The sequence below is a fragment of the Heptranchias perlo genome, chromosome 32 (assembly GCF_035084215.1).
Source record: "Heptranchias perlo isolate sHepPer1 chromosome 32, sHepPer1.hap1, whole genome shotgun sequence".
Taxonomy (NCBI): domain Eukaryota; kingdom Metazoa; phylum Chordata; class Chondrichthyes; order Hexanchiformes; family Hexanchidae; genus Heptranchias; species Heptranchias perlo.
Window position 1 is genome coordinate 27,766,444 of NC_090356.1, and position 14,291 is coordinate 27,780,734.

At 41.8% G+C, this 14,291-nt stretch overlaps 1 protein-coding gene and 1 long non-coding RNA gene across 3 annotated transcripts in view; one reads left to right on the forward strand and one right to left on the reverse strand.

Moving 5' to 3' along the window:
* The window catches only part of cep104 (centrosomal protein 104), a 258,478-nt gene that overhangs the window by 139,865 nt on the left and 104,322 nt on the right, over nucleotides 1-14,291 (forward strand). For both annotated transcript variants that reach the window (XM_067970659.1, XM_067970660.1), the window contains exon 17: nucleotides 8,887-8,923. In XM_067970659.1, coding sequence (XP_067826760.1) covers nucleotides 8,887-8,923 — 37 coding nt within the window. The remainder of the gene's footprint in view (nucleotides 1-8,886; nucleotides 8,924-14,291) is intronic.
* The window catches only part of LOC137301201 (uncharacterized), a 78,671-nt gene that overhangs the window by 62,512 nt on the left and 1,868 nt on the right, over nucleotides 1-14,291 (reverse strand). The gene's annotated exons all lie outside the window — the stretch shown is intronic.

The following is a 14,291-nucleotide window of genomic DNA, read 5'->3' on the forward strand; positions in this document are numbered from 1 at the left end:
CTACTTTCTCTAATCTTTCCTCAGAAATAAAGCCTCTCGTCCCTGGTATCATCTTAACGAGTCTCCTCTGCACCCTCTCCGTGGTCTTGACATCCTTCCCAAAGTAAGGCACCCAAAATGGGACTCAACAGGGTTGATTTTTGTTTCAGGCATAGATTGGGCAGGTGGTGGGTTGGTCGTCCATTACACCAACCAATAACGTTGGCAGAAAGCCTGATCAATTTTGGTGCTCAATCTTCATTTAGATGAAAGTGTTAAGCGTTTTGAGTGCTGTCGGACACCTTGCCGATTGAGGAAGCGGGAAATCTGGTGGCTCCTCCACAGAGCTGAGGTGCAAATGTTCATTTGTTGGGGGGAGGCAGGCGGGGGGAGTCACTAAAATCGCTAAAACAACATACCTGCAACACTTTCAGAATGGCTTCCAGCAGTCCCTTTAAGGGTTGCTGGTTGGGTTACTATATTGTGGTGCCCCTACAGACATCCCACCTGAAATTAACTAATTTGACACAGATTGGGAAATGAACTAGAGTCCTTCCAGGCTGTATGCCTCGGACTTTATCAACTGAGCTGTCTTGGCAGCTACAACCAAACACTAATGAGAAGTGAGTGTGAATGGGAGATAATGGTATGAAGACCACCATCTTCAGCGAATTTCAGTAGGCTAATCTACCCTTGAAGAGACTGATAAAAATTCTCTGTGCCAACAATAGTTCCTCCACCAACATTTTTTCCTTTTATACTTTGTTTTTTTTCTTGCTCCATGGCTAACAATTGTGAACTTGTGTGTGGTCTAATGTGGGCTGAGCAGATCTTCCTACTGATTAATACCGAAACCACATCCTCCTGCCATTAGACATGTGATGTCACTGCAGTAGGGGGTGTAATTTCCCATAGAGCAGTGAAGCTAAGAAAATGCCTCCTCTGCAATGCATGCCTGTCTATACTGTGAGAAAATGTCATTCTGTGCATTAAGGGTCCTGCTGGACTTTAAATGATAAGGCCATAGATACGCTAGTGGGCAACGAGCAGCATATTTTCCATACACAAACTGTGTGAAATATATAAGTAGCTTTACTGGACTGGGTAATGTGGGCTCCGAAATCCCCTGGCCACAACCTGTGAACTTCACGATCCTCATTTCTGCACCAATTGTTGTTACACGTACATGCAGTTGCTGCTTGAAAAATAAATATATTAAAGTAATGTTTTTTAAAAAGGCTCCATAAAGAATGAATTGGTTTCTATATCTCTGCCTTTTTTTCTCTTGTCCAGCTTCCTAGACAGTGTTCACATCCTGAGCAAAATCGATCCACCACTTTATCTTTGCCTTCTTTACTAAACCCAGCATTATTTTATTTCCCACTTCAGACTCCAATCCTATCTGTTCCTTGAACCTAAACTACAATGAAGCTCTGTGTTCCACAGACCAGGCTATGCTCACTGCCAGACTCCTCCCCCCTCATTATTTGACTTTCTATCTCTCTCTCAACGTTTCATGAGTACAGTGTTTGGGTGAACCACACTCTTGGACTATAAGTAGACTCATGCCTCAACTGTTTTTTGCAAAGCACTCAGTTTGGTGCCTGCCTGTCTTTTTACTTGCACTTTCTGCTACTAAATACTCATTCTTATGACCCTATGTGACAGTTCACTGGTTTTGGTTTAATAACATAAGCTATTTTGATAATCCTGACTCTCAAAATGAAGCACAACTCATTTGCTCATTTTCCTACCATTTTCTCCCTGTCCTGAAGGTGTTGGGATGCAGCTTTCTAGCACTGTACTTCATTCAAGTGGCCTTCATGTCAAAGATGGGGCAGTCACATTTAAGGCTGGCCCTGCACTCATCCAATATCCACTGTGACATTTTATGCCTGGTGCTACTGGATAGCAGTCAGGAGCAGAAATCCTAGATGATTTTCCCCTCTTTAACCCAGAGGCACTGAGCCCAGTTATAGTGTCGCCATTGCTGCCCCAGCGGACATTGGCTAATCCAGGCGTGAAACCTGGAACCTGCATAGTCTGTGTAGCTCTCCACCCTACCGTGCCATACACTGAAACATATGTTTACAATTTGGTTCTTGTGCAGATTGCAAAACTCATTTGAAATTGGCTCTATAATGAGTTGCATCCTGTGATATCAGGTCTCTTCCAGCTGCTGTCTACTCTTAATTTGAATCACTCAGCGCTGTCATTGGGGAACAAAGATGATAATTTGCTCTCAATTATGATTTCTCAGAAGTGCAATTGAAACTCCAGTGCATGAAGTGATTCTATTCTAGTATTATAATTATTTCACACTGAGACTATATACTTAAGAAACCAGTTACATTTGTTCTGCTAGACTGTCTATTTTCTGCTCATTGCTCCAGAGCTAAAAGTTACACTCTTTGTGGATGCTGTACTGTAGGCCAACCATTTGTAATCACACATGTAATAAGCTCAGTCATTACACATGTGCAGCACATGGATAGCCAATCATTGCCGTTTTTTGGATAATGACACAGCTATACTTGACTCACTATTAGATACGGTAGGATGAATTTTATTTGCCTGACATGGCCAACAATTTCCATATTTGATGATTTTTCAACATGGTAATAACACTTGCTGTTATATAGCACATTTAACATAAACCCCAAAGCGCTTCACAGAGGCGAAGAAAAATGGATATCTAGCCAAAGAAAGAACTATTAGGAGGGGTGACCAAAAGCTTGGTCGAAGAGGTGGGTCTTAAAGAGAGCCTTAAGGAGAGGGGGTTGTAGAGGCAGAGGGGTTTAGGGAGGAAATTCTAGAATGTGGGCCACAGGCAAGTGAAGGCACTGTTGCCAGTGGTGGGATAAACAGATGAGGGTGCACAAGAGTCTGGAATTAGAGAAATGGGGAGTTTGGGGAGGGTTGCAGGGCTGGAGAAGATTACAGAGATGGAGAGGGGCAAGACCATGCAGTGATTTTAACACACGGGTGAAAATTTTAAAATATAGTAATGTAAAAATTACAATTAAGTAGAAGGAAATACAAGAAAAAACAATGGAAGGAAATATAATCCCTGAATTTACACTATATAAGCGCCATAGGACGTTTTACTACGTTAAAGGTGCTATATAAATGCAAATTGTTGTTGTACATCACCTTTAACATACAGAATTTCCCACGGTACCTTTCAGAGTACTAGTAAGAGGGATGGGATGATTGAAGACCTGGACGCAAAGATGAGACTTGAGAAGGTTTCCAGTAGGGGAGGCAGAAGTAGTGAGTTGGAGATGTATAGAGAGTGAGTCTCTGAGCAAAAGGCCCAGGCAACTGAAAGTGCTGCACCAATGGTCTGGCAGAGGGAGGGATTGCACAGGAGGCCAGGACGTAAAGACTGAATGGGATGGGCAGAAATTAAGTCTGTTTCAGAGTAGGTAGCAAAGGCAAGTTGGAGCAAGACCACGAAGGGACTTTAAAAAAAAATGCGGATTTTAAAATTAATTTCGGGTGGTGGGGGGGAGCACAGGAAGCCAGTGTAGATCCCGGAAGATGGGAGTGACTGGCATGCAGAACCTGGATTTGGACAGGATGTGGGCAGCTGTATTTTGGACAAGTTGGTGCTTGTGGAGTGTGGACGAAGGAAGGCCAGCAAGGAGAGTCTGGAGGTGACAATATTATGGAAATGAAGGTGAGCAGTTTTGCTGATTGAGAGGATATGGGGTTTGAAGCTCAGCTCAGGCTGAACATGCTGCCAAGGTTGTGCAGAGTCTGGTTCATAAGTAAGAGGCCATGATGGGGGTGGATTCAGTGTCCAAGGAGCAGAGTCTGCCACAGGTGCCAAGAATGATGTTCAGTTGAATGAAGCTATGGCCCATCCAAGACTTGATGTCTGACAGGATGGAGGTGGTTGAAGTGCCAAAAGATGTGGTGGAACGGCAGAGCAGAGCGTTTATCAGCATATGTATGGAAGTTGACCCCTGCGGATAATGCTACTGAGGGGCAACATTTGAATGGGACAAAGGAAGGGGGCCAAGGATGAATCTTTGCGGACTCCTGAAGTGATTGTATGGGGTCGGGAGAGAAATCTTCACTAGAGATGCGCTGACTCTCCAGAGAGGTCCAATCAATAAATATTGTAAAGGAAGTGTATGTTGCTCCTGCTCCACAACTGCAAACCTTCTTATTAACAGTGAAGTTTGTCAACTTCAAAAAGACGCTAGTTCTGTTGTAAGTAATTATTGGCACAGTGGTACTTTGTTAGTCTTGATATCTCCTGTATTAATGTTCGCATTTAATTCCCTCCAGCTAAAAACTTAATCTTTATGCAAATTCAAGTTGCCGAATCATCTTAATCATTAACAGCAGGATACTTAAATGAGCAAAGAAAGGAAATGTAAATTTATGCCCTGCTTTTTACTGTCAGTGTAGAATTATCAAAAAGAAATGATTGTACGGATTAAGTTTTAGTTGGAAGATTTCTCCATTGGTACTTTGTTCACTTTTTATTTATAAAGCAGTTCCCATTTGATGTTTTAAAATAATTCAAACCGTCACTCTTAGAATTTGAGACATGACATGTGGTAAGTGTAGCATGCTTGGGAGGAACAAGTTCCCAAAGCTTTTCCATCATAGGGGATTTCCTCACTTCATGTCTGGGTCTGTTGTGGACTAATTGATGGAGGTTGATTACCATGATTAGCCAACAACTCCATTATTGTTGTATCATGCGACTACCAGGATGGTAGAAGGCGAACTAGGTGGGCTGTGGTCTTTTTTCATCTAGTAATTCCTATGTTTCTAGAACTAACCATGGAACTATCTATTTTTGTAATCAAAGGTCGACTGTTCTGTGTAGCATTGACTTTCTTTTTATTTACTCAGAAACAAAATGATTAACTCAGTGGTTCTTGACTTTATCGTGGTGGGTCCCACTACCTAAGAATGCTGTCTCGAAATAATTAAAAATCAGAAGCTTCACTCAGACCAAATTACCTTTTGTAGCTTTGAAAGCGAGATTGTTTCTGCAATTAATTCCCCAAGAATGCAGTCTTATTATAACTGGCAGATCTCCTGTGCCGTTGATCACAGTAAGTCAGAGGGTCCCCTGCTGTGTGCGACTGTGTCTCTCCACCCCCCCCCCCCCCCCCAAATCCCTGCCAGGTCAACAAGGCATGAGATTTATGGACACGAAGTCCACAATTAACACAAACTTACTAAGTTGTCTAGACACAGATTTACACATTTGTGATCGTCCTTGCATAAAAGAGCTGCAGTATCTGTGCATTTATGCATAAAATGGGAATGTAAAATATAGTCTGTTGTCCTATAACTGCACCCCAACACTCTATTTGCTCTATCGCTTCTCAGCATTGCTCATGAACCTTTAGAAATCCAAGCACTAGGACGCCCAGATCTCTTTCTTTCTCTGCCTGCTTTAATGTTTTTCCTTGAAGGGTGTTTGTATGTTCAGCATTCACCTGTCCACATGCATAACACTGCACTTCTCCAAATTAAACATTATTTGCCAGTCACGAGCCCAGTCCCCCAACACGTCAAGATCTGCCTAAAGCAGTCGAGCATCGTCTACAGTCCTGACACTCGCACAAATCTTAGTATCATCTGCAAATTTGCAGATCGTGCCCGCAACACCTATATCTAGATCATTAATAAAAAAAATTAATAAAGAGCAACGGTCTCAACACTGATCCCTGTGGGACAACACTGGTGACCTGTCTCCAAACCGATCCATATCCATCTATAACTACTTTCTGCCTATGCCCTTCGAGACAGTTTTCAATCCAGCTCCATATATTACCACTAGTACCAGAGGCTTTGATCTTGTAGAGAAGCCTCTTGTGTGATATCTTGTCAAATGCTTTTTGGAAGTTTAAGTAGACAATGTCTTCTAGGCTTCCCTCATCCACCATCTATCTAAGTAGTATTCCTAATGATTTCCTCATGCATCCTTCCTATTACTGATGTCAGTTATGGTTGATGAAGGACGGTTGCAATTTTCTTTTTTTTTCTGATTTGTAGTGAGTTAGTCCAGAATTTTTCCTTTACTCGTGAAGAAGGAACTAACTTGCATTTATCATTGAATGCAATGCTTCACTGTTTTGTTTCTGTGGTTGTGGGACTGTTGCATGTCACTTTGGGGCAGGCTGCAACTTCTCTTAACTCCATCTTGCACCTGAAACAAGATGCACCCCAGTTATTGTGCTTTAATGCAGTGCCTTCCATTGGCTGCTAATTAAACAAACCATAAAACTTCTGAATGCCAGTGGCACCCACCCCTTTCTCCACAGGAAGAGTTCGGTGAGAGGCAGCAGCGAGTTGAGAGAGTTAAACAGAAGTTGGCCACAAGAGGCAGCAGAGGTGGACTTCAAGGGCTAGAAATTGGGTCGTGTAGCACCCGTTGTTTCGGCGCTATGCGGCCTCCCAAACATCCAAGATGGCGTCTTGAATGCGCTGCACGTTTCCAGCTTGATGTGTGCAGACGCCATCTTGGTCTAGGTATTAGTGCATGCGCAAATACCGAACGCCGGAAGCATGTAAAGTAAGAAGAAAATGGATACAATCAGTATGCAATGCTGATTTAAAGTGATAGACACCATTTTGGGACTTATCACTCAACTCAACGCACAGTCTTAACCCCCAACCATCTGAACATCTGAGTGCCTGGAGGACCCCCACCAGCGCTATTTAAAGGGACCATGCAGGATTTACAGGTTAGTGGCTGGATTATTGCTTCTGGCTGCTGATACATTTGGAACTGTTTTTGGAGGTCTCCCATACTTGAATAATAGGACTAGGGGACATGGCCTAACAATTAGAGCCAGGCCATGCGGGAGTGAAGTTCGGAAACGTATCTACGCGCAAAGGGTGGGAGAGGTTTTGAACACTCTTCTGCAAACAGCAGTTGATGCTAGCTCAATTGTGAATTCTAAATCTGAGATTGATAGATTTCTGTGAACCTAGTGTATGATTAAGGGATATGGGGCTCAGGCGGGTATATGGAGTTAGTTCACAGGTCCACCATGATCTCGTTGAATGGCGGAACAGGCTCGAGGGGCTAAATGCCACTGCCACTTGCTGCCTCCTGATGTGCATCACCTTCTCCTGCAAGAAAACGGGATGTGTATATGGGTGATGTGCCTCTCGTGGTTGAATAGCTGCTAGTGCATGTGGCCTGTGAATTGTGGGTGGGTGGCTTACAACAGCGGTAAGGTATAAGGGTGAGAGGAAGCATCTGATTGGCAGAGTTGAGCACTGATGGAAAGAGTTGCTGGTATGTGGGTGATGGGGAGTGAAGCAGTGGATGCGGCTAGTGGTGCAGTTGGTAGGCGATGCCACTTGACAGTTGACCTTACTCACTTTGACCATTCGTGCCAAAGCATTGAACAGCTTCCTGCACTGCATCCATGTTCATGGTGCTGTGCACCTGGCATTGACTTCATCCCCCACTGCCTTTTGGGCATATGTCCGGAGGGCCTCTTGCCCCCCCCTGCTCCCTGCAGATCTAGGATGTCCCTCCTTCTGTTCAACTCTTGCACCAAGGCCTCTAGTGCATCATCAGAGAACCGTGGTACACACACTCTCGCAGGCCTGGTACCAACTCAGATTGGTGAGGTCTGGCATGCAGATTGGAGAATGTGGGATTTAGTAATGTGCAACCTTTATTCAATGTTTTAACATAACTCATCAGTGTGTAAATATAGGGATGTGACCTGCATCTGTGTTTTACGTGTACGATATCTGATCTCTGTGCAGACAGCATACTGTTATTTTTAGCAAATAACAGGTACCAGCTACCTTTAAGAGATTCTAAGAGACAGCCTCCCTTTAAGAGATTGGGGCTCCCCCTGCTGGTGGAAAGTGCAAATTGCATTGAATTCTGATGTCAATGCTGATTTCCAACGCAGCTTGCAGATAAATCCTCAGGCCTCACAAAAGTCTCGTCCTGCCTGCGCAGGGGCCATTGGGCGCGGGTTAATAACGGATCACGCTACCCGCGGCCAATTTTTTTTACCCCCAATTGTTTTAACACCTGGAACACTATACAGATGCATTGCAGTCCATTTTAGCTGCTGATTGGCGGTAATTTCACAACCACCTTTTACTTCAATTTCCATAATTCTCAGCTGTGTCTCACAGTTTACGAGCCACTGGATAATCTTATAAATCCACAGTGATTTTTGAGAAATATGCTGTTAATTGATTTAATGATTTTGCATTACGATGTAATTTTGTAGTCAGACAAGCGTATCAAGCTGCTGTGGTTGGATTTAATGGGTGCAGTAATGTAGTGGTTATGTTACTGAACTAGTAGGCCTGGACTAAGAAGCCAGAGAACATGAGTTCTAATCCCACCATGGCAGTTTAAGAATTTAAATTAAGTTTTGTTTTTAAAAAAAATGGAAATATAAAGCTGGTACCAGTAAAGTGACCATGAAGTAATTGGATTGTTGTAAAAACCCAACTGGTTCACTAATGTCCGTTTAGGGAAGGAAATGTGCTGCCCCTACACGGTCTGGCCTATAAGTGACTTCGGCCCCGCTTGACTCTTAACTGCCCCCTGAAGTGGCTGTGCAAACTACGCGGTTATATCAAAACTGCACCATCTTCTGTAGGGCAACTAGGGATGGGCAATAAATGTCAGCCTTGCCTACATCTCGAGAATGAATTTTTAACAATTCTATCCAGCAAAATGAAAGTATGGTCCATGGATGATGGTCTCAAAAAAACATTTTCCATTTTTGCTTTGGAATGAAAAGATCTGTTAAAACACTGTCCAACATCAAAGCACAATACTCCTCCATTCCAATGTGCCATAGTTTTAGGATAACTCCATTCACTTTTTCACTGATTATGCTTGAGAAGGATTCTAATGTTTTTAATTCTTTTGTCTTTTAGGGGAAAGACACCGAAAATAGCAAACATGCTAAAACAGGTTTGTGTGAGTTTTTTCCTATTCCCTTTCTTTTATGAACGAGTGATTGAGCAATAATTGAATTCTTATTTCTCGGTATCAACTTGTGGAATGTTGATTAGCTATCGACTGTAGGGCAACAGTGGACTGAGGAGTTAGTGTAGATCTCACCCTCAGTCCCCAAAGTAGCAAACATTATGGGGTTCTCAGCTCCTGAAAATGAAACTGCCATGGATATATTGGATTCAGCAAGCCTTGTACTACAGTCTTTATTCACTGATCAACAACTCAATGTTTTTGGCAATTAGTGGAGAATGTAAACCTCTTCACTGTTGAGTTTCCAACTTTGACCCCTGACTGGATTACATAGGAACAGGACTAGACCATTGAGCCCCTCAAGTTTGTTCCACCATTCAATCAGATCATCACTGATCTGTGCCTCAATTCCATTTACCAGCTTTTGATCCATATCCCTTGATACCCTTACCGTACAAAAATCTGTTGATCATGGTCTTGAAAATATCAATTGACCTTGCATTCACAGCTTTTTGAAGGAGAGTGTTCCAGATTTCCACTACCCTTCGTGTGAAAAAGTGCTTCCTGATCTCACTCCTAACAGGCCCAGCTCTATTTTTAAGATTGTGGCCCTCTTGTTCTGAATTCCTCCTCCAGTGGAAATAGGGTAGATATAAAGAAACTATCGAATGCCATTATAATTTTAAACACCTTGATTAGATCACCCCTCGACCTTCTAAACTCAAGGGAATACAAGCCAAGTTTATGCAACCTGTCCTCATAATTTAACCCTTGTCTGTTATAGGAGGAAGACGGGAAAGTAGGGTTGAGGTCATAATCAGATCAGCCATGATCTTATCAAATGGCAGAGCAGGTTCGAGGGGCCGAATTGCCTGCTCCTGCTCTTAATTTGTATGTTCGTATCTACAGGACACTGACCTTGAACTGAGCCATTAGGTTCTTCAAAATAAATAGGCTGGAAAATTAGTCAACAGTGCTAATTTTGGGATTGCTCAGAAGCTTTCTAGTTTTCCATAAAGAGCATCAAGCTGAGCCCCTTTTTTATATGAACTGTATTACATGGAGTCTAGTTAAAAAGTTGGCAAAAAGATGAGGAAAAAAGTCTGCTTTCTCAATACTTTTTTAATGATTGCAACTGCTGGTGTGAGCTAAACCTTCAAGTACAGGTTAGTGAGTACATCGAGTTGGAGCCAAGCTCTATGTCTCAGCTTACACCCAGTAAATGAAACCTGTAGGCCTGCAGTTACAAGATGGAAATAGTTTTCTTTTTAATACATTATGTAATTGCATGCCAGGTAAAGTTAAACTTCAATAATGATACTTCAGCTGGAATATAAAATTCAGCTTTCTCCAGTTTGGTATTGGTTTGGAGGGGGAAGTGTCACCTTTTATGATTCTTTTTTCCCCCCTACTCTCACTCTTCTGATTACCAAATGAAAATCACGGACATTTTATTTCACAGATTATTCAGTTTACTTTTCAAGTTTTCCTGCAGTCAAATACAAAAAAAAAGTTGCAAAATTAGATTTATATCTTCAGTTATATACCCTTTAAATCTACTCGTTAGTTCTACTTTCTATAATAAAGGGATGCCACGTTCTTAAAAAATAGCTGCCCAAGCCACTAATATTAATATTAAGGTAACATGAGCATTGATTTGGACTGCTAGAATTAGCTGGCAGCTCCAAGTCATTCTGAAAATGCACCATTATAAACAGTTGTTTCATTTTTACAAGAACTTGCATTACTCCATGGATCTGAAAATGCCAGCTATCACAAGCAAACTGGCTGCAACATTTTAAGAAATTTTAACTAAAATTGAGCGAAGTTTACTTAATTCTATTTTTAATTAAATTGTTCCAGTTTGCACTTGCTTTCAGTGTTATATCCAGTATTATAAAATGGTTTATGTTTGATTTATTATTCTTTCTAAAGTATGACCTCTATTTTTCCCTCCACTCCCCTCCTAAAGGCATTGACTCTTTGTTAAGGTGTGCTGGCACTTTCTGGTATCTTACTCACGTTTGTGCCTTGGCTGTGAGCGTCTGAAGGTTATTTCACTGCAGAGGCTTTAGTAGACGAGCCTGATACTCACCTAATATTCAGACATGCGCTTTCAGTCAATTTCTCCTCCTTAATCCAGGGAGTTGAGGCCAACTGTGGCCATGCATAGCCCTGAATGGTCTAAGCACCGACTGAGGATTGATCCGGGAGCTTTCCCAGACTGTGTGGTTCAGGTTCCCAATGCTTAAGGTGATGGTGGGCTGCCTTCTTGAGCGATTGTTTTTACAACTGAGCAGATCACTAGGCCACTTCAGAGAGCACTGAGAGTCAAACGCTGGTGTAGGACTGGAGTTGTATGTGGGCCAGACCAGGTAGATGTGGCTGGTTCCCATCGTCAAAGAACATTAATGAACAAGTTTGCTTTTATGACAATCTGGCAGCTTTCATGGTAATTTTTCTGGTGTGTATGTTGTAGGTTTTCCCAGTGAGCCTTTTTCTTACATAGAATTTGCAGCACAGAAACAGGCCATTCAGCCCAACTGGTCTATGCTGGTATTTATGTTCCATACAAGCCAAATTCTTAAATAGAATTTGTCTCTAATACACCAAACTTGGTGATGGGTAAATGTTTGCTGCTTAATTACAGCTGTTCTGGATAAGAATCTGATGGTCGGTTTACCTTGCAGAGTTGCCTCCTATGTAAGGAAATATAGTTTTCACACAAATGCGTGAGGAATTCAAAGGGGTTATGGGTGAGAAACAACAGGAACCAGCCTTAGTGCAGTAATACTCGTGGTTAAAAATACACAACTGTGCTATCTGAGGCAAAAACAGTGAAACAAAGGATGGGCCTGTATATCCAAATATGTTGCTAAGCAACTACATTCCAGAATCACGGAATAATAACTGACGGGCCCCTAAAAGTACTGATAAGGGAACCATCTATAAGCGGCTTAAATTTACTGCAGTGAAAAGGGGGGCCAGGGGTTAACTCAGTGTATAAGTAGCCAACCCGAACTCAGACTCGGTAGAGGACAGAAAAGAAAATACCAGACAGGTAAACGAGAATGAGAGTACATGCACGAAGGAATGGGGAATGAGGTCGCGGTTTCTACGCAAAGGACAATGGGGTAATATAATTCTCAATTGTGCTTTGTAAACTACTGCTTAAATACTGTAAGGTATTGATTTTTATGCAAAATAAAGTAATGCGGCTATTAACCATTATGGTGTCAGTCTCGAACGTTGGACAGAGTGTCAAAATTGATTACACATAGCACACTTACTGTGATGGAATCTTATAGTGTAAAGGACTCCATGCCATCAGAGATACTAAAACTCCAATAAGGAAGTAATTTCATTGTACCACCAGAGGCAAAGTGCTGCTGGTACTTGTGTTGGTCTGACATTTTGATCCTAGCCATGAGATGGCTGAGATCTCAGCACTCTTACAGGCCAGTAATGCAACTTGAACGATGCTGGCTTGTATGGACCTTCCCCTGACATCAGGCATGACCTGTAACCAAAATGACAATCACAAATGTGGCTTTTGAACAACTTTACATAGGAACTTCATGTCTGTGTGTTGTTTCATAGTTGCTGAATCCACTCTGAAGTATAAACAGGGAGTATTTGGCACCATATTGCAAAATCACATTCTTTGAAAGTGGTTCAGTAATATAAACTGGGAATGAAATTGCTTATAGTTGTTGCATAGGGAGTGATTAACTGACTCATCGCAGACTGTTAGTCTTGTTAAGGAGAAATGGTATTAGGACAAGGTAAAACCTGGGTGTTAAAACGTTCACACAACATGCGTAAAATGGCATCCTGCCTGACCTGAGCAGATTCAGAATGCCTCCAGTCTATCAAATCTATGAACATTTACCTTTTGAGTATAATTTATTTAAAATAATTATTGAATAGACTGGGTTGTAGTTCATGGAAAATTGTTTTATAAGCTATTCATAAAATAGTTGTTTCTATCCTCTCCAATCCAGTGCTTTCTCGCACTGGCTGCCTTACAACCCAATTTCACTATCAACATAAAAGAAATACAACATTTCTGGATTAGGAACCGCTGATGACCGAATGGATAAGTGCACTAGTTGGTTTGGCTTTGTCCCATACAAAGGAGGAAGATCCTAGATATAATCCCTAGTCTGTGCTTAGTGATAAAGTTCACACTATTGGTTGTTACCCATTGACCACTGCCGGCAAGTGTTTCTGTGTATCATGGTTTAACGATAGCATCAACCGCAGCTATGGTGTCTCCATTCATAGCCGCTTGGGCAAGGCACAGGACGGCTGCTGATAAGCGTGGAATTAATGAGCCTGTGTCTCTGCTTTCAAGTGTGGAGCAGAAATTGGAGAGGAAAGGAATGTGCTTTAAGCTGCAAACATGGTTGTTTAAAGTGGTGTAAAGCTGAAATTGTTTAATGTGGTTATAATGCTGCTTTTGTGAGCTGTTGAAAGTATTTGTCATAGTCAGTGTATTAGAGAAAGTGTTTTTTCTATGAGAAATCCGAATTAGTACAGGATACATTCAACACAGTAATGAGGCTGGTGCACAAATTGGGAAATAAAATATATATCGGGGTACATTGTCAATAGTTGCTCTGGATGTTTGGGATGATAAGGGTGTGTTTGTACATTCCCAGGTGTGTTCATAGAACCTGTAAATCATGTTGCTTAACAAAGTAAAATGACGAATAATTAAATATTCATAGGCTCTAAAGAGTCGATGGTTTGTCAAGCCAAGTAAATTTCCCCAATGTGTTTCCCCAATAATATCTGTGACTCTTACCATTTTGGATTTTTTTTTCTTGATTTCCTGAACTTGTCTAAAAGGAAACTTGAAACAGAAAGTCACAGATGTGCTCTTGAGATAACTTCCCCTTACAGTTATGATTTTCTATATGACTTTCAGTTCATTCAAAACAAAATGGTTTATCAATTTAACGTTATGGATGGGTGCAGGAAACCCAAATATTAAATACATGGAATGGACTTCCAGATATGCTTTTCTGTGTTTTAGGTTTTTCCCTTGCTGTAAAGGTGATGGAATGTTTGGCAAGCCCACAGCTTAAGTCATGACAAGCTCATGACCAACTGCCCTTTCGGTCTAGCTCCTTCGTGTGTCTTAAGGACAAAATATTTTTTTAATAAAAAAAAAAGTCCAGAGGTGGCATTGTGACACAGCACTTTGTAGTACCAACACACAGTGCAATTTAGATTTGGTACTCCAGTTGCTGGGTTACTGACCTCATCTGTATCGTAAAGTTACCATCTTGGGAGAGAGGGGAGTTGAACGGGAGAGTTACCTGGGCCCCTCTTCTTTGGGTCCCTC